A 20,392-nucleotide genomic window follows, 5' to 3' on the forward strand; every position below is an offset into this window, starting at 1 on the left:
TTAAAAAGTGGCATATGTTTTGTGGGGGCCAAATGTCATAAGAAATTTGACATGCTCAAAAATCCTGCAGAAATGCAAAATTGACTGGCCTGATGAACTCGCGATGGCCGGGCAGTGATTGTTGTCCCTTTCCATCACTCTTGGTGTTGATTTCATCATGTCCATTTGTTTATGTTTTCTCACTCTTGCAAAATCACTGTGCATTTGCAATATGGTTAACTGGGCATTCACCATCACGAATTTGTCATGCTATAAAAATCGTGCAGGAATGCCAAATTTACTGGCCCGATGAACTCGGTATGGCTGGGCAGTGATTCTGGTACCTCTCCATCGCTCGTTAGGGTTGATTTCAGAATGTCACTTTTGGTGATGGTACCTCACCGTTTAAACAAATTGCAAATGGACAAGAGTCACCAGCAAGTCACCGTCCATCAGTCAATTTGATATCATTCTGACACCAAACTGATACAAACTGACACCAAACCCACTTTTCCCAACTCGTTTAGGAGCCAAGTATCACATACTTCAGAGCTGGCCCAAAATTCACAACGCCTTCGGTTCAAACCATAAAAAAAACATAAAACACATAGCTACGTTCTAGCTGCGGGTCCATTTCTTGTGTTATGTGTAGGCCTTTCTGAGGCGACCCCGAATCCCAAGTTTCGGCTCGATAGGTCATTTGGTGTCCGAGTAAAACCCTAATTGGTGCTGAAAATCCACTTTTTTTAATTACTTGCTACGGGGTCCTTGAATGAGCTATTGGACAGAAATGTTGGGTTCTGTCTCTATGGGCCGAGACGGTCACAATGCACCTAGTCTTGTGACTCTGGGACATTTCTAAATGTCGACATTTTCGTAATGGTCAAAATGAATTGAAGTCATTGCAAATGTACGAGGCTGTTTCTCGGTCCGAGAACCTTCTAGAGCGCCGTAACTCACCACGCACTATCGACCTGAGGTCTAGAACAGGATTCTAAAGTTTCGGAACTCTAGGTCTGACGGTTCTTTAAAAGTTCCAACAAGGTTAACTAATGCAGGGAGTGTATGTCTCCACGCACCCCAATGGGTCCCTACTTCCAAGCTGTGTGTGTGTGTGATTTAGTTTTCCTTTGAAATTTTATGGGAACAATGACTGATTTACAATTCATGGGGGTTGCCTAATCACATATATGAAGTTTTGGAAAGATCTGATTTTTTTAACCCCTCGAAACAGCCCATGAAACACCAATTATGGCACTTCCGGTTGACACAGGAAGCTATAAGTCAACACATACCCTCATTGGGCTATGCTTTTACAGAATCCTGAGTTTTAAGTCTTTACATTAAGAATTTACTGATTTACACAGGGTTCAATGCACTATGTCTATCAAATTGCAGGCAGGGTATGGATATACACTTTCAGGGTGATTTTAAGCACTTCCGGTTGGTCCAGGAAGCTTAGAATCGACACAGGTAGACCTCATAGTGTCCTGATGGACTGTCATCAAAGACAGGTTCATAAGGCATTCATAACCCACATAGGCCTCAGGTTGAATTTAGAGGAGCAGGCAATGTATTCCTATGGGGAGAGAAGTCAATGCAAACTGTTTGATGTAAACGCCTTCTTTTAACTGTGAAGGGTTAATGCCACACGGTCAAGGTTAGGCTTGCACAGATCGGGAGGACCTTAGGGACATTCCTGTGTTTGAATTGTCCTTCTAAACCTAACGGTTCCGCCGCTGTCACCCAAAATCAAATGACGTTGTGGTGCAGGCTTCATTTTGGGCCTACTTTTCTAATGCTCGCTGCGCTTAGACCGAGCGAGCTACGGTCAAGCGGGATATCTCGTTGAACTCGGCACGGCCTAGGGATTATGTTTATGCCATTGCCTGCTCTTTGTGTCTTTAAGCACCGTGCTTTGTCACTCCATCCTTGCTGTGTGTGTGTGTGAGAGCTTTTCTTTGACATCTGTTGGGAGAAATGACTGATTTTACAGTTCAGGAGGGTTGCCTAATCACACATATGAAGTTTTGAAAAGATCTGACCTTTTTAACCCTTGGAAACAGCCACTTTGACACCATTTAAGGCACTTCCTGTTGGCACAGGAAGCTATAAATAAACCCATATCCTGATTGGGGTATGCATTTACAGAATCCTGAGTTTTAAGTCTTTACATTAAGAACTGAGTTATTTACGGAGGGTTTAGTGAGTGTGTGTTATTTCAGAAAATCATAGAAAATCACAGAAATCTCGCAGAGCTCCGCAGCACACTTTAAAAATATTCGTATGAACACCCTGCAACTGGATCTGTAACTGTTGAAAAAAAAAACCTATATTTGAACATCACCAATCTGTCATTGTGCGATTTCTCTTAATTGATGATAGATAAATGGCTGATTTTTTTTTATTGACACCGGAGGCTCCTTGACTTTGACGTGAAGTGAAAAAATAATTTCTCTATTTTCATTTTGGACCTTTAATCCCAGAAAAATGGCAATAACTCAAAAACCGTTGAGGCCTAGACGCCATCTTGTTCGGGGCCACCTGCCCATTATGCCAAGCCTATGCTCACCAAGTTTCGGCTTCGAAATATTTTCAGTTTTCGAGATATGGCCCGTCGTGATTCGTGATGTTTTTTCAAATTGCAGTATGATTGCTTATGCCCTCTTGTGGGATTTTCCGGGATAGCGGAAAAATGACCAAAATTTGATTATTTTATAAAACGAAAACCGAATGTCCGACAAAGTTCATTTGATGACTTCCCGGTAGGTCTGGCCCTGCCGCTCGGCCCGAAGCCGTCCCCGAGTTTTACAAATGTTTTCGGGACGTCTAGTAAGGGACGGTACATTTGCAATATGGACTTTCTCACTAACCATACAGAAAATCTCGAAATGTTCCCTTTAAGATATGGAAAACCGTATATTATCCATGATGTCATCCAGACACAACATGAAATATTACAGGTTTTAATGTCCCGTTAGTAGGATAGTCTCGAACAGAGCTCATCCAGATGGTAGAGGCAGGTTACCCACTTGCCAACACATTCTCACAAAGGACCCAGATCTGCCACCCCTGTATTTTTATATATTTAACCTTAATTTAACTATTAATTTAACTAACAGTTAAAAGAACAAATTCTTATTTACAATGACGGCCTTCCCCCGGCCAAACCCGGATGATGCTGGGCCAATTGTGTGCCTCCCTATGGGATTCTCAATCACGGCCGAATGTGATACAGCCTAGATTCGAACCAGGTACTGTAGTGACCCCTCTTGCACTGAGATGCAGTGCCTTAGACTGCAGCGCCACTCTGGAGCTCTTTGGTCTGTTGTATCTCTGTCTTCTCCTCATGCGAATGACGGGGATTTGGGCCTGGTCCGGGAACAACAATATATCCTTCTCATCAGAATCATTAAAGAAAAATCTTTGTCCAGTTCGAGGTGAGTAATCGCTGTTCTGACATCCAGAAGCTATTTTCGGTCATAAGAGACGGTAGTAGAAACATTATGTTCAAAGAAAGTTGCAAACAATGTGAAAAAACACACAAAATAGCACAATTGGTTAGGACCCTGTAAAACGGCAGTATCTCCTCCGGCGCCATTATAATAATGAGTTATATATGAATGTCTGAGAGATGATAGTGTTAGGCTTAGAACATTTATTTAATGGGCTCTCTTAAGTGTGTGTGTGTATGTCTGTCAGCCTTCCTGCTCCCATGTGCGTTCTCAAACTTGAGATGACGGCCATATCTCTTTGAGAATACCATTGGGGTTACCTCACAGTAACCTCTGAACTCTAGCCTTAGGCCTTCCCATTGCCACACTTGATTCACAACCTATGTGTTTTTCAACAGTAGTACAACAGCATTTCAACTTACAGTATATACTGCACTGCCACTATTCATGGCTCAATATTGTTGTTCATGGTCAGAGATTACATTCCTCAAGCCATAGCTCTTAGCCTCGCAAAGCTACCTGATCCCGCGAGCTTACATTAAACGCTGCACAGATATCAGTGCAATGTTTAATGTAAGATCGCGGGATCAGGTGGCTTTGCGAGGCTAAGAGCTCTCTCATTGTTTGAAACACATGCATCGACCCGTGTTGATTTTTATCATGATTAACTTCAACAGTATGTCCTCTTATAGAATGCATTGTATAGCAGTCAAGCATGGTCCACTAGATTGATTCATGGTCAGCTTTCTGAAGACATTCATAGCAGTCAATCATGATCCACTAGATTGATTCATGGTCAGCAATCTGAATCCATCCATTGGGTGAACTCAGCTTTACTGGTTTCATTGGTAGACATGCCTAATAGTACCCATTGACCCATGTGTTTATTCACATGAACAACACAAGAATAAAACAGCAGGTCCCATTATAGAATGTACCAGCGCCATTCATTCATGGTTCAGTGTCGTCATGGTTATTTTATTGTGTTTCTATTTCCTTTTTAATTTAGAAAATATTTGTCTTACTTTTTATCTCTGCAATGTTGGGAAAGGGCTCGTAAGTAAGCATTTCACAGTAAAGTCTACACCTGTTGTATTCGGCGCATGTGACTAATACAATTTGATTTGATCTAGTTAAACATTTTTTTATGTCTACATTTTGACAGTGTTATGACTATAAAACAGTGTTTCTCTGTCTGTGTTTCATGAGAGTTACTGCAGCGTTCATCTAAGACTTTAAAACCATAGACATATGTTGAGGTTCTAGTATTTCTATTTCTATGATGACTACAGCAGTGGGGGGTTTTTTGTCCCGTGCTTCAGGAGAGTTCCACTGCAGCTTCGAAGAGGAGCCCATCTGCATGTTCACGCAGGACAAGAATGACGACTTTGATTGGACGAGACACAGTGCAGCCACCCGTGACACCAAGTACACGCCCAACACTGGGCCTAGCGACGACCGCAGCGGATCCAAACAGGGTGAGCCAACCAGGAAGGAAGACACAGCTATGTATTGTTTTGATGTCATTGAGATCTTAGGTGCACTTTGTTTGGGAATCTTCAATGCAACAAAGAATGTCATACGGTAATTGTTTTGCCCCACATTTAGCTACATTAGACAGCTTAACTAGCTAGAGTTATTTACACTTATTTGCAATTGGTTAGCGTCAGCGTATTGGAACGGTTGTCTTTCTATGTTATCTTTTAGAAATTTTATTTTAGTCTTGACCCTGGTAGTCCACTCAGCACAGATGCTGTACTCACAACCCGCTACGCATGGGTCAATGTCAACACAATGGAACATGCAACAAGCAACCTTCAGCATTCTCATTTTCATGGTCCTCATCACTCTCTCTTTCTCTCAGTCTCTCTCTCTCTATGTAACATACAGCAGTTTACAATGTAAACACAGGAAAATTGTTTGAATATAGCACACATAGATGTTCTTGGACTACAAGACAACAAAAGTATGTATCTTTCTTTAGTGATGGAGAGAATAGTTTCTGTGAGTGGCTGCTTCACAAAAACTGAGAGAACAAAAAGAGATTGGAAGAAAGAACAAATAAATTAATAAAAGGCCTCCCACTGGTGATAGTGAAGGACAGATTGAGTCTAATAATGTAATTTAGAATTAGGAAGTCATTTAATGCTGGCACGGCCAATCAAGGATGACCTGAAGGAGAACCACACACACACACACACACACCGGTCAACCATGGTGACTCAATCTATCTGACACTAGACACACGTCACACTACTCAGTCACCCACACACACACTGTGAGAAATTGTGCTAGTTGGCCTGTGTGTGTCAGTCCTGAGGGAGAGTGAGCAGTAATCTAGTCTTTATTGGAATGCAGCAGAGGCAGTAGACAGCTCTAGGAGCAACAGCAGCTGAAGTTGTAAATAATGTATTGGCTTTAATCACTCTAATGGGATAAACTGTCCAGCATTTCATTACCAGCCCACCATTCCTAAGGGGCTGCAATTATCTGATGTCAAATTCAACAGAAGAAGAAATTCTATTTGATTTTGACTGGAGGGTGGGAAAGTTTGTTCTCCGTCCAAACTACATTCCCCTGCCCCAAAGTGGGACTGTAGATGGGTTCTGGAATGAGACTTGCACCGTGTGAGGTTTGTTTCACTGCTGATTCTCCTACATTGAGACATGACCATCTCGCCTGTCGTCTCTGCCCTCTGGTTTGTGTTTGGTTAATCTTACTAGAGAGAAAATAGGTATTTAGTGGAAATGTTCTTTCAGTACAAGCTGCATGGACGTCACATAGTTTTTTCATTAAGGATTATAGGATATTGAGGGCTTGTTACATTATAACAATAATATTTAATATACTTTTTAAGGGGTTTACAGCAAGAAAAAACTATGGGAACATAGTAGGTGATCTGTCAATTCAATAATATGCATTCCAGACATTTTCTCAATGTAAATAATATGCATTCCAATAAACCCAACCATTTTCTCAACGCAAATAATATGCTTCAGAAATAATGAGAATAACCCCCCCCACGAATAATATATTTTCAATGTCTACATTTTATAAACATAAATATTCCATAATCCTCATCAATGACGCAGTAACCTTAAATGACCTTTTAGTTTTGGTTAAGGCCCACGTTTAGTCGAGACCCAAAACTGGAATGAAAAGTCTCTTCTTTCTTTTCCCCTTTTCAATTCATTTTAGTTGATTCAGTTCAGTTTACAGTCTTTGCGCATTCAAATAATATTTCCCCCGTAAAAGAAAAGGTAAGTCGGCCATGGAGGATCTCCAAAAACGATAAGGAAAAACTGATCTCATGGTGTCTTGAAGGCACCACCGCGCTCATGAAACTTTCTCCGCTATCCATTTAGAAAATCCACAAGAAGGAAATCATCTTGACAGGTCAGGAACATGATCACAGTGCACAAAAGTGCATCTAAAGCAAGGCAGGCTACAGTATTTTTCCATATCTTTGAAACTGGCACCCCAGAGTTTCACCCCGGCCATGTCCGAAATCTGGCTTGCCTACTACTTACTTAAACTGCATACTGTGTACTAATTGTACTACGTACTATTTAGCCCATACTGTTTATTGAAAAGTACGAAGTATGCAGTATGCCACGACGTACAAGACAACTGACAACTCAGAAACAAAACAAGCCTGTAAAACGTATATAGGCTAAGAACTTTTTTGAAAGAGCACAGTTTGAAATAAATAAAGAAAAAGTCAGTTGTACAACTGAATACCTTCAACTGAAATGTTTTCTTTTGCATTTAACCCAACACCTCTGAATCAGAGAGGTGCGGGGTGGCTGTATTAATCAACATCCAAACACAATCCTCTGCATCAGTTTTCTAAGAACAGGCAGCAAACTGATTGGGCGGTTGTTAGAGCCAGCAAAGGGTGCTTGACAATTTTTTAGGCTGTTTTGTTTCCTTCCACACCTGTGTACACACCCTCCGTTAGGCTTTGGTTAAAGATGTATCAAAAAGGGCTGGCAATACAGTCTGCTACCCTTCTCAATAGTTTCCCATCAAGGTTATCTATACCTAGTGGCTTATTAGAACAATAGTTTCCCATCAAGGTTATCTATACCTAGTGGCTTATTAGAACAATAGTTTCCCATCAAGGTTATTTATACCTAGTGGCTTATTAGAACAATAGTTTCCCATCAAGGTTATCTATACCTAGTGGCTTATTAGAACAATAGTTTCCCATCAAGGTTATCTATACCTAGTGGCTTATTAGAACAATAGTTTCCCATCAAGGTTATCTATACCTAGTGGCTTATTAGAACAATAGTTTCCCATCAAGGTTATCTATACCTAGTGGCTTATTAGAACAATAGTTTCCCATCAAGGTTATCTATACCTAGTGGCTTATTAGAACAATAGTTTCCCATCAAGGTTATCTATACCTAGTGGCTTATTAGAACAATAGTTTCCCATCAAGGTTATCTATACCTAGTGGCTTATTAGAACAATAGTTTCCCATCAAGGTTATCTATACCTAGTGGCTTATTAGAACAATAGTTTCCCATCAAGGTTATCTATACCTAGTGGCTTATTAGAACAATAGTTTCCCATCAAGGTTATCTATACCTAGTGGCTTATTAGAACAATAGTTTTCAAGGTTATCTATACTAGTGGCTTATTAGAACAATAGTTTCCCATCAAGGTTATCTATACCTAGTGGCTTATTAGAACAATAGTTTCCCATCAAGGTTATCTATACCTAGTGGCTTATTAGAACAATAGTTTTTCCACCTCTCCCTCATGAAATTGACCAAATTTAAAACATAAATCCATCTCTTTCATTATTAGATTTCATACAAAAATATGATTGTTCACTGTTCAATGTTGTCATTCACTTCCATTTTACTAGTGAAATAGTTCTTGAAATTATTGGCAATATCAAACAGTTTTGTTATAAAGGTGCAATGTTCCATCTGTTCTATCTGGCAGATTTCATAGCTGGGATAAATTCTTCCCACCTCTGGTGCACAGCTTCAGAGAAGTCCTCGTTGAGGAAGATGTTGGTTCCTCTCAAGTTCTTGGCTCTCTCCAGAACTGCCATCTTGTCCTTAACCCTTAGTAACTTGACCACTGTCGGCCTGGGTCTGTCACCTAGTCTGGTTACATGTTTTCCAGACCTGTTGCTTGAGCTCCACCTCAATCTTCATATAGATTTATTTCCAGCTTCTCAGTGATAATTTTTCTTACATTCTCCTCAGACTCGGCCCAATTCTCATGTGAAGACTCTGGTATGCTATCCACAACAATGTTATTCCTCTTGGATTGTCCCTAGATAGTTTGTTTTCCCAGTCATTGGTAGTAATGATTCAACGAGAGTGCTGATGTCGTCTTGAGAGGACTTACAGTTAGTTGTACTCTTGCTGCATGTTTCTTTCATGACATCCACCTCTCCCTGGGTAAACTGTATACTGTTCTTAAGGTCCTGGACCTTCTGCTCAGATCGTCCCTTCTCTTGTTAGTGGGATTCATCAGAATTTAGACAAAGCTCTTGAAGCTATTTTCCTGTAATAGATACTAGAGTCCTCTCCAAGAGCGGTGTGCAGGTTTCAAAGGGATTTTTCTATTTTCTATTCGTGCACCTGCAAGAAGATGGCTCAGGTGTTTTTATGTTGAAATTTTGAAAGTAAAATATACCAACAGTAGATGTACCGATATCCATTTTGTATTAGTATTACAAACAAGAAACACTTTTCAATGAGAACAGAAATCCACTTTGGGTTTAAAAAAAGTACCTAACCAAAAACAGTACAAAATGAATAAATAATAGCTACACTGAAAAAAATATAAACGCAAGACATTTCAAAGCTTATCTGTCAGTGAGCATTTCTCATTTGCCAAGATAATCCATCCCCTGACAGGTATGCCATATCCAGAAACTGTTGAAATAGCATGATCATTACACAGGTGCACCCAGTGCTGAGGACAATAAAAGTCCACTCTAAAATATGCAGTTTTGTCACGCAACACAATGACACAGATGTCTGATATTTCAAAAACAAATTGGTGTCGTCAGCCAATTGTGAACATTTTATCTTTTTGTCTTGTATCTGAATACCCCTAAAACTATCCTTATTAATATGAAGTGCCATAACTTGTGTGACCAATAAAAATAAGAAAGGAGAAATTGGGCATCCTTGTTTAATTCCATGTCTAATGTCAAATCTTTGAAGATCCATGAGATAATTTAACAGGGCTGTTACTATTATTGTAAATTGTCTTAATTACACTTTGAGACCAAAACCAAACAAATCAGAGTCTCAAAAAGAAAATAATGTTCAACTGTATCAAATGCCTTGTAAAAGTCTACAAATAGAATAAAGCTATCTTCCATAATGTGCTCAATGTAGTCTGTCAAGTCCAATACTAGTCGAATATTATTACATATATGTCTGCCCTTCATAAAACCAGACTGGGTATCATCAATGATTTGGTCAAGACATTTTTTAAGTCGTTCTGCAAAGATGGATGCAAGTAGCTTTCCATCATTGTTCATTAATGTGATTGGTCTCCAATTTTCTAACATCATAGAATCTTTGTTTGGTTTGGGTATTACAGAAATTAGGCCCAGTGTCATAGAAACAGGTAGGACACATAAATCAATTGCTTCCTTAAAAACATGAAATATAAATTCAATAACATCATCCTGAAAAGACGTATAGAATCCACTGAAAACACCATCATTCCCTGGAGATATAACACCATCATTCCCTGGAGATATAACACCATCATTCCCTGGAGATATAACACCATCATTCCCTGGAGATATAACACCATCATTCCCTGGAGATATAACACCATCATTCCCTGGAGATATAACGCCATCATTCCCTGGAGATATAACACCATCATTCCCTGGAGATATAACACCATCATTCCCTGGAGATATAACACCATCATTCCCTGGAGATATAACACCATCATTCCCTGGAGATATAACACCATCATTCCCTGGAGATATAACACCATCATTCCCTGGAGATATAACACCATCATTCCCTGGAGATATAACGCCATCATTCCCTGGAGATATAACACCATCATTCCCTGGAGATATAACACCATCATTCCCTGGAGATATAACACCATCATTCCCTGGAGATATAACACCATCATTCCCTGGAGATATAACACCATCATTCCCTGGAGATATAACACCATCATTCCCTGGAGATATAACACCATCATTCCCTGGAGATATAACGCCATCATTCCCTGGAGATATAACACCATCATTCCCTGGAGATATAACACCATCATTCCCTGGAGATATAACACCATCATTCCCTGGAGATATAACACCATCATTCCCTGGAGATATAACACCATCATTCCCTGGAGATATAATTCCCTGGAGATATAACGCCATCATTCCCTGGAGATATAACGCCATCATTCCCTGGAGATATAACACCATCATTCCCTGGAGATATAACACCATCATTCCCTGGAGATATAACACCGTCATTCCCTGGAGATATAACACCGTCATTCCCTGGAGATATCGTCATTCCCTGGAGATATAACACCGTCATTCCCTGGAGATATCGTCATTCCCTGGAGATATAACACCATCATTCCCTGGAGATATAACACCATCATTCCCTGGAGATATAACACCATCATTCCCTGGAGATATAACACCATCATTCCCTGGAGATATAACACCATCATTCCCTGGAGATATAACACCATCATTCCCTGGAGATATAACACCATCATTCCCTGGAGATATAACACCATCATTCCCTGGAGATATAACACCATCATTCCCTGGAGATATAACACCATCATTCCCTGGAGATATAACACCATCATTCCCTGGAGATACAACGCCATCATTCCCTGGAGATATAACACCATCATTCCCTGGAGATATAACACCATCATTCCCTGGAGATATAACACCATCATTCCCTGGAGATATAACACCATCATTCCCTGGAGATATAACACCATCATTCCCTGGAGATATAACACCATCAGATATAACACCATCATTCCCTGGAGATATAACACCATCATTCCCTGGAGATATAACACCATCATTCCCTGGAGATATACCGTCATTCCCTGGAGATATAACGCCATCATTCCCTGGAGATATAACACCATCACCATCATTCCCTGGAGATATAACACCATCATTCCCTGGATATATAACACCATCATTCCCTGGAGATATAACACCATCATTCCCTGGAGATATAACGCCATCATTCCCTGGAGATATAACACCATCATTCCCTGGAGATATAACACCATCATTCCCTGGAGATATAACACCATCATTCCCTGGAGATATAACGCCACATTCCCTGGAGATATAACGCCATCATTCCCTGGAGATATAACACCATCATTCCCTGGAGATATAACGCCATCATTCCCTGGAGATTTGTGCTCTTTTAACCTGCTGATACATTTTTTTATTTCATTCATAGAAATAATTTAATCACAAGACTTTCGGAAGTCTTCATCTATGAATTTTGCAGTCTTTGACAGAGTCTGGCAGATATGTCATTAGTAGGACAGGCATTACTGGTATAAAGGTTACCATAAAATTCTGAAACATATTTTGAACTATCTTTGGGGTTTTCATTTTCTTTGCCATCTACAGTGGGGCAAAAAAGTATTTTGTCAGCCACCAATTGTGCAAGTTCTCCCACTTAAAAAGATGATAGAGGCCTGTAATTTTCATCATAGGTACACTTCAATTATGACAGACAAAATGAGAAAAAAAATCCAGAAAATCACATTGTATGATTTTTAATGAATTTATTTGCAAATTATGGTGGAAAATAAGTATTTGTTCAATAACAAAAGTTTATCTCAATAATTTGTTATATAACCTTTGTTGGCAATGACAGAGGTCAAACGTTTTCTGTAGGTTTTCACAAGGTTTCCACACACTGTTGCTGGTATTTTGGCCCATTCCTCCATGCAGATCTCCTCTACAGCAGTGATGATTTGTGGCTGTTGCTGGGCAACACAGACTTTCAACTCCCTCCAAAAATGTACTATGGGGTTGAGATCTGGAGACCTGCTAGGCCACTCCAGGACCTTGAAATACTTCTTACGAAGCCACTCCTTCGTTGCCCGGCAGTGTGTTTGGCATCATTGTCATGCTGAAAGACCAAGCCATGTTTCATCTTCAATGCCCTTGCTGATGGAAGGAGGTTTTCACTCAAAATCTCACGATACATGGCCCCATTCATTCTTTCCTTTACACGGATCAGTCGTCCTGGTCCCTTTGCAGAAAAACAGCCCCAAAGCATGATGTTTCCACCCCCATGCTTCACAGTAGGTATGGTGTTCTTTGGATGCAACTCAGCATTCTTTGTCCTCCAAACACGACGAGTTGAGATTTTACCAAAAAGTTATATTTTCGTTTCATCTGACCATATGACATTCTCCCAATCTTCTTCTGGATTATCCAAATGCTCTCTAGCAAACTTCAGAATGGCCTGGACATGTACTGGCTTAAGCAGGGGGACACGTCTGCCACTGCAGGATTTGAGTCCCTGGCTGCGTAGTGTGTTACTGATGGTAGGCTTTGTTACTTTGTTCCCAGCTCTCTGCAGGTCATTCACTAGGTCCCCCGTGTGGTTCTGGGATTTTTGCTCACCGTTCTTGTGATCATTTTGACCCCACGGGGTGAGATCTTGCGTGGAGCCCCAGATCGAGGGAGACTATCAGTGGTCTTGTATGTCTTCTATTTCCTAATAATTGCTCCCACAGTTGATTTCTTCAAACCAAGCTGCTTACCCATTGCAGATTCAGTCTTCCCAACCTGGTGCAGGTCTACAATTTTGTTTCTGGTGTCCTTTGACAGCTCTTTGGTCTTGGCCATAGTGGAGTTTTGAGTGTGACTGTTTGAGGTTGTGGACAGGTGTCTTTTATACTGATAACAAGTTAAAACAGGTGCCATTAATACAGGTAACGAGTGGAGGACAGAGGAGCCTCTTAAAGAAGAAGTTACAGGTCTGTGAGAGCCAGAAATCTTGCTTGTTTGTAGGTGACCAAAACTTATTTTCCACCATAATTTGCAAATAAATGCATTACAATTCCTACAATGTGATTTTCTGGATCTCTTTTCTCATTTTGTCTGTCATTGTTGAAGTGTACCTATGATGAAAATTACAGGCCTCTCTCATCTTTGTAAGTGGGAGAATTTGCACAATTGGTGGCTGACTAAATATGCCCCACTGTATATTGAGCTCATGAATATGTAAATTCAGAATTTCTTCTTTCTAAATTGTAAAAGTATTTTATTTTTTTCCCTTCCTCCAACCATCTTGATCTTACAAATGTCCCTTTTGCTCTTTCTTCATACATTCGGTCCATTTCTAGTTGTAAAGAGAATAACTGAGCCTTTCCTTCTTCATCAAGGTCCTCCCTCCATAGAGATTAGAGAAAGTATTTCCTTAACAAGTTTATCTTCCCTCAATCTTTTAAGTTCAGCAATTTATTTACCTCTCTTCATGGCTGTTTGTCTCATCTTATACTTCATTAATTCCCAATATATCCCGTAAGACTTAAATAGTTGGGCTTCCCTCCAATTGTCTTGTATAATATATTTGGCATCCATCTTGAAATGATCATCTTCCAACAGTCTACTATTGAGTTTCCAATAACTCCGATTCGGTTTAACTTCAGATCCATTAATATATAAAGATAAGAATATAACTTTATGATCAGTAAGAATTGATGGTTCAATTGATGCCTTGACAACAGAATTATCTAATGAATTAGAAATCAACCAGATGTCAATTCTTGACTGTCTGGACATGTCCAAGTGAATTCCTTTTTATCAGGATAATATCGACTAATCCAAGACCAAGACATAGGTTATTAAACTCAGGATTAACTATGCTGGATCTGTAAGGAGGGGGATATCTGTCAAGCATCACATTAGATACCGAATTTAAAACTCCAAATAAGATCATTTTGATATCCTGAAATACACCTATAACTCTTAATTTCTTCTTCAAATTCTTGAAATTATATCCTGTTGTTTTTTGTTGTTGTTGGATGCATAAATATTCCCTAATAAAAACATTTCACTGTTGAAATTGACTGTTATAATTAACCAACGTCCAAAGTGGTGAGTCTTGCTACTGATGACCTTCCCTTTAAATGTACCCCTTAAAACTGCTACACCTGCAGAGTGGTTGTTGCCATATGACTACCAGATATCGTTACCCCTATTGATTTTTCCAAAAAGATAGATCGGAAGAACAAGCATGAGTCTCTTGTAAAAAGTAAAAGTCTGGATTAAACCGTTTGCAATACAGGAAAATAGCCTTACGCTTGAGTAAATTACGAATAGCCCTGACATTAAACTTCAACCAACAACCTTGTTATGCTAATATACGCTTTTTCTATGGACTCAAAAGGATTTCCATCCCATTATGAACTTCTTATGGCTGAAATCACGTTAACGGGATGATATGACAACAGCCAGTGAAAGTGCAGGGTGCAAAATTCAAAACATCAGAAATCTCATAATTAAAATTCCTCAAACATACGTGTATCTTATACTGTTTTCAAGGTAATTTTGTTGTTAATCCCACCACAGTGTCTGATTTCAAATATGCTTTACAGCAAAAGCACCACAAACGATTATGTTAGGTCACCACCAAGCCACAGAAAAACAGCCATTTTTTCAGCCAAAGAGAGGAGTCACAGAAAGCACAAATAGAGATAAAATTAATCACTAACCCTTGATGGTCTTCATCAGATGACACTCATAGGACTTCATGTTACACAATACATGTATGTTTTGTTTGATAAAGTTCATATTTATATTAAAAAATCTGAGTTTACATTGGCGCATAACGTTCACTAGTTACAAAAACAACCAGTGATTTTGCATGGCCACATCGATTCAACAGAAATACTCATCATAAATGTAGATGATAATACAAGTACACATGGAATTATGGATATATCTCTCCTTAATGCAACCGCTGTGTCAGATTTCAAATAAACTTTACGGAAAAAGCAAACCATGCAATAATCTGAGTCGGTGCTCAGAAAATTAATCAAATTAGCCGCCATTTTGGAGTCAATAAACCAGAAATTACATGACAAATATTCCCTTACCTTTGATGATCTTCATCAGAATGCACTCCCAGGAATCGCAGTTCCACAATAAATGCTTGATTTGTTCGATAATGTCCGTTATTTATGTCCAAGTATCTACTTTTGTTAGCGTTAGGTACACATATCCAACTTCAAAAATGTATACACTGCTCAAAAAAATAAAGGGAACACTTAAACAACACAATGTAACTCCAAGTAAATCACACTTCTGTGAAATCAAACTGTCCACTTAGGAAGCAACACTGATTGACAATAAATTTCACATGCTGTTGTGCAAATGGAATAGACAACAGGTGGAAATTATAGGCAATTAGCAAGACACCCCCAATAAAGGAGTGGTTCTGCAGGTGGCAACCACAGACCACTTCTCAGTTCCTATGCTTCCTGGCTGATGTTTTGGTCACTTTTGAATGCTGGCGGTGCTTTCACTCTAGTGGTAGCATGAGACGGAGTCTACAACCCACACAAGTGGGTTGTGCAGCTCATCCAGGATGGCACATCAATGCGAGCTGTGGCAAGAAGGTTTGCTGTATCTGTCAGCGTAGTGTCCAGAGCATGGAGGCGCTACCAGGAGACAGACCAGTACAGGAGACGTGGAGGAGGCCGTAGGAGGGCAACAACCCAGCAGCAGGACCGCTACCTCCGCCTTTGTGCAAGGAGGAGCAGTAGGAGCACTGCCAGAGCCCTGCAAAATGACCTCCAGCAGGCCATAAATGTGCATATGTGTCTGCTCAAACGGTCAGAAACAGACTACATGAGGGTGGTATGAGTGCCCGACGTCCACAGGTGGGGGTTGTGCTTACAGCCCAACACTGTGCAGGACGTTTGGCATTTGCCAGAGAACACCAAGATTGGCAAATTCGCCACTGGCGACCTGTGCTCTTCACAGATGAAAGCAGGTTCACACTGAGCACATGTGACAGACGTGACAGAGAATGTTCTGCTGCCTGCAACATCCTCCAGCATGACCGGTTTGGCGGTGGGTCAGTCATGGTGTGGGGTGGCATTTCTTTGGGGGGCCCTCCATGTGCTCGCCAGAGGTAGCCTGACTGCGATTAGGTACCAAGATGAGATCCTCAGACCCATTGTGAGACCATATGCTGTTGCGGTTGGGAGGTCATACAGGCACGTGGAGGCCACACACACTACTGAGCCTCATTTTGACTTGTTTTAAGGACATTACATCAAAGTTGGATCAGCCTGTAGTGTGGTTTTCCACTTTAATTTTGAGTGTCACTCCAAATCCACACCTCCATGGGTTGATAAATTTGATTTCCATTGATAATTTTTTCATTTTCCTGGCAGATAACTTCTTCATGTCACTTTTGAGGGTTTTCACTTCTCCAAAGATAAGTCAACAGCTTTTTTAATGGCCTCAATTTTTATCGTTTTCTCCCTAACCATGACCTCCAAGCCATTTGCCCGTTCATCTATCTTTGCTGTCAAAAGCATTACAATACTGTTTTGCATCTCAAGAAGTGACATACCTTCTTGGCCTCTCATCTTTATTCCCTGGGGCTTGACTGGAGTGCCGGGTCATAAGGTAAAGGCCTGAGCTGGGGGCTGGAGGGGCTTGACTGGAGTGCCGGGTCATAAGGTAAAGGCCTGAGCTGGGGGCTGGAGGAGCTTGACTGGAGTGCCGGGTCATAAGGTAAAGGCCTGAGCTGGGAGCTGGAGGAGCTTGACTGGAGTGCCGGGTCATAAGGTAAAGGCCTGAGCTGGGGGCTGGAGGAGCTTGACTGGAGTGCCGGGTCATAAGGTAAAGGCCTGAGCTGGGGGCTGGAGGAGCTTGACTGGAGTGCCGGGTCATAAGGTAAAGGCCTGAGCTGGGGGCTGGAGGGACTTGACTGGAGTGCCGGGTTGTAAGGTAAAGGCCTGAGCTGGGGGCTGGAGGGGCGCAAGTTGTGAGCATTTTTGTCCGTGCTCACCACATTTTCATCACCCATTGCAGTATTTCCCCCCCACAGTTACATTCTGAAGAGTATGATTTTGGGTACTTCTATCTTTTGTGGTTAATTGTCCATATGACGATCTCTCCATTTCTTTCCTTTTGGTTCTGGTCGTGGCAGTTTCCATGTACGTTCGACAAGCTACTTTTTGAGCTAGCTAGCTAGCTTATCAGGCTTTCTAGTGTTGTCGCCAACTTAGTTTTAGAGGTGAATAACTTGCAGAAGGTAATTAATTACTTTGGTAAATAAACTAAACCATATTCATACAGTGTATGGTTAAGGGTAAGGAAATCCAATAGTTCCTTCAGCAACCAAAACAAATTATCTGCACTGACCGCCATCTTGCGCCCCCGAACGACTTACATTTGAACACCACAGCAGAAGCTTCGCTATTCGCCAGTTATCTTGTTGTTTACTTGAAGAGATCTAGCTATGAAAACTCTCAGCACAACTCTTCCAATGCATTGTGGCTATGAAATTCCTGAAAAGTGTGCAGCAAATTCTATTAGATAAAAAGCCAAAATGAGAATAACATCCTGGCATTTAAAGCATACTAGATGTTTTTTTAATTCACATATACCGTGTCGTTGGTGGGCGGAAGCTACGTATCTGCTTTAGTTTTTGAGATGATCTGTCTCTGGTGAGGGAGGAGCTGGTTTTTGAATATTGTGTATATGTAACAGTATAACTTTAGACCGTCCCCTCGCCCATACCCGGGCGAGAGCCAGGGACCCTCTGCACACATCAACAACAGTCACCCACAAAGCATTGTTACTCATTGCTCCACAAAAGCCGCGGAGAACTACAACTTCAAGGTCTCAGAGCAAGTGACGTCACCGATTGAAACGCTATTTAGCGCGCACCACCGCTAACTAAGCTAGCTGTTTTACATCCATTACACTCACCCCCCTTTTGACCTCCTCCTTTCCGCAGCAACCAGTGATCCGGGTCAACAGCATCAATGTAACAGTATAACTTTAGACCGTCCCCTCGCCCATACCCGGGCGCGAATCAGGGACCCTCTGCACACATAACAACAGTCACCCACGAAGCATCGTTACCCATCGCTCCACAAAAGCCGTGGCCCTTGCAGAGCAAGGAGAACTACTACTTCAAGGTCTCAGAGCAAGTGACGTCACCGATTGAAACGCTATTTAGTGCGCACCACCGCTATCTAAGCTAGCTGTTTCACATCCGTTACATATATTTATTTATTCCTTGTATTTTTTTCATGTTTGTTACACTAGCTGGACAGGCAAACGCTGCCAAGTACTAAACAGCAAACCAATCAAAACGTGTGTACTATCCAGTTACCATCTCTGCTGATCACGTCTGCCAATTCTCTGTATCTAAGGTACTAAACACAACTAGTGACAGCTTGAGAAAGATCTCCCTCTGACAAACTGCTATGGATAAAGTTTTTATTTTTTTATATTTGTAATCTATATAGTTATAGAAATATGATCCCGTTGATGCAAGCTGTAAAATAACTCATATATTTACTTAGAATGCTACAACTTTATCAATTCAGCTAGCTAGCTTCAACAAGTAGACCTGTTGCTATAGGACAAGTATTGTAAAGCTAATGCAGTCATCTTTGGTTATATCACATTATTTTGTGTACAATCTGTAGCTAAGTTGGAGTAGGATGCAGAGCAGCCTGCCTCTGTCCTTTATCCTAGTGGCTGTACATTTTTAGTCTGTCGAGATGTTCAATTCTAGCTCATAAACTACAATCCACTCTCACTTTTGTCTCCCATAATCTATTCAGCTCTCCTCTCCAGTGTCCTGCTCCGTGAGATCAACCAAGTGATATTCACCAAGCATGTGCTCAACTAATTCCCTCACCTATAAAGAGAACCATCGTACTGCAATTTGAACTAGCCCGAAAATTACATTGAGACCACATATGCATTTGCCTGTGGTCTTTTCTTTGTTTTTGTCTTATACGGTCTACACAGTCTAGTGCATTTTAGAGTTGAAGAGCACTAACTACAGATACACATGCTTGGTAGAGCATCTCAAAGACCAAGTTCAATATAGAATCAGTCTGAGGAGGTGAGAAACAGATGATGTTTTACTAGTGTAACATGCAGCAATGAGAATTCTATTGTCCCCATCAGGAGCCCAGGCTTTTGTCATAGATGGAAGAGTTCTCATCTCTGGACTATGCATTCTGCTGAAGCACTTCTTTCTCTCTACATCCATTGGCTACATTGGTGACCAGGGCGGGATCCTTCCGATACACCTATGGGGCCTGGGCACACAAATGCTCCTAGAGGAGGAGAATACAGAAACATGTGTTGATGACAGTTCTACTGACTCCATTAGAGGCTCAGGCTTTTGGCATAGATGGTAAAGCGCTCATTTCCGGACTGCAGCGTTTTGTGGTTGTGCCCCCCACGGCACCTCTTTCTCTATATACATAGATTAGTAGGTTACACTATATTTAGACACTTGAAATACTGCCTGAGACACCTTTTGATATTTGTCTCCATACTCAATAAATGGTGAAACACTAAATGTGATGGTGTTCTTTGTTCAAATGTACAGTATGCATGAAACGTATATTATGTAAAACATGCTTCACACTCGGCCATAGCTCGTAGTAGAATAATGGAAGAGAATTTGGCACCGTCAAAGTTTTGAAGGTTCGTAGGGAAGTTTGGCTCGTCTTTTAAACCTCTTAAATATATTCCCTGAAAATGTAGTATTTGAAACGTAAAACATTTATTTCCCAAATGCTTGTTCTATAATCCTGCAGACTCTTTATCATTCTCCTTTATATTCCATTGCATCCAACGTGATGCAGGCCCACCATGGTATTGGGCAGCTACTGACATTTGAGATCTCATCTGGTTTACAAAACAAACT

General features: G+C 40.8%; 1 protein-coding gene across 1 annotated transcript in view; it reads left to right on the forward strand.

Moving 5' to 3' along the window:
* Positions 1-20,392, forward strand: part of LOC135505691 (MAM domain-containing glycosylphosphatidylinositol anchor protein 2-like) — a 452,039-nt gene that overhangs the window by 410,073 nt on the left and 21,574 nt on the right. The window contains exon 14 of the mRNA XM_064924737.1: positions 4,757-4,912. Within this exon, the coding sequence (XP_064780809.1) occupies positions 4,757-4,912 (156 nt within the window). The remainder of the gene's footprint in view (positions 1-4,756; positions 4,913-20,392) is intronic.

This window comes from Oncorhynchus masou, chromosome 19 (assembly GCF_036934945.1).
Source record: "Oncorhynchus masou masou isolate Uvic2021 chromosome 19, UVic_Omas_1.1, whole genome shotgun sequence".
NCBI classification, from domain to species: domain Eukaryota; kingdom Metazoa; phylum Chordata; class Actinopteri; order Salmoniformes; family Salmonidae; genus Oncorhynchus; species Oncorhynchus masou.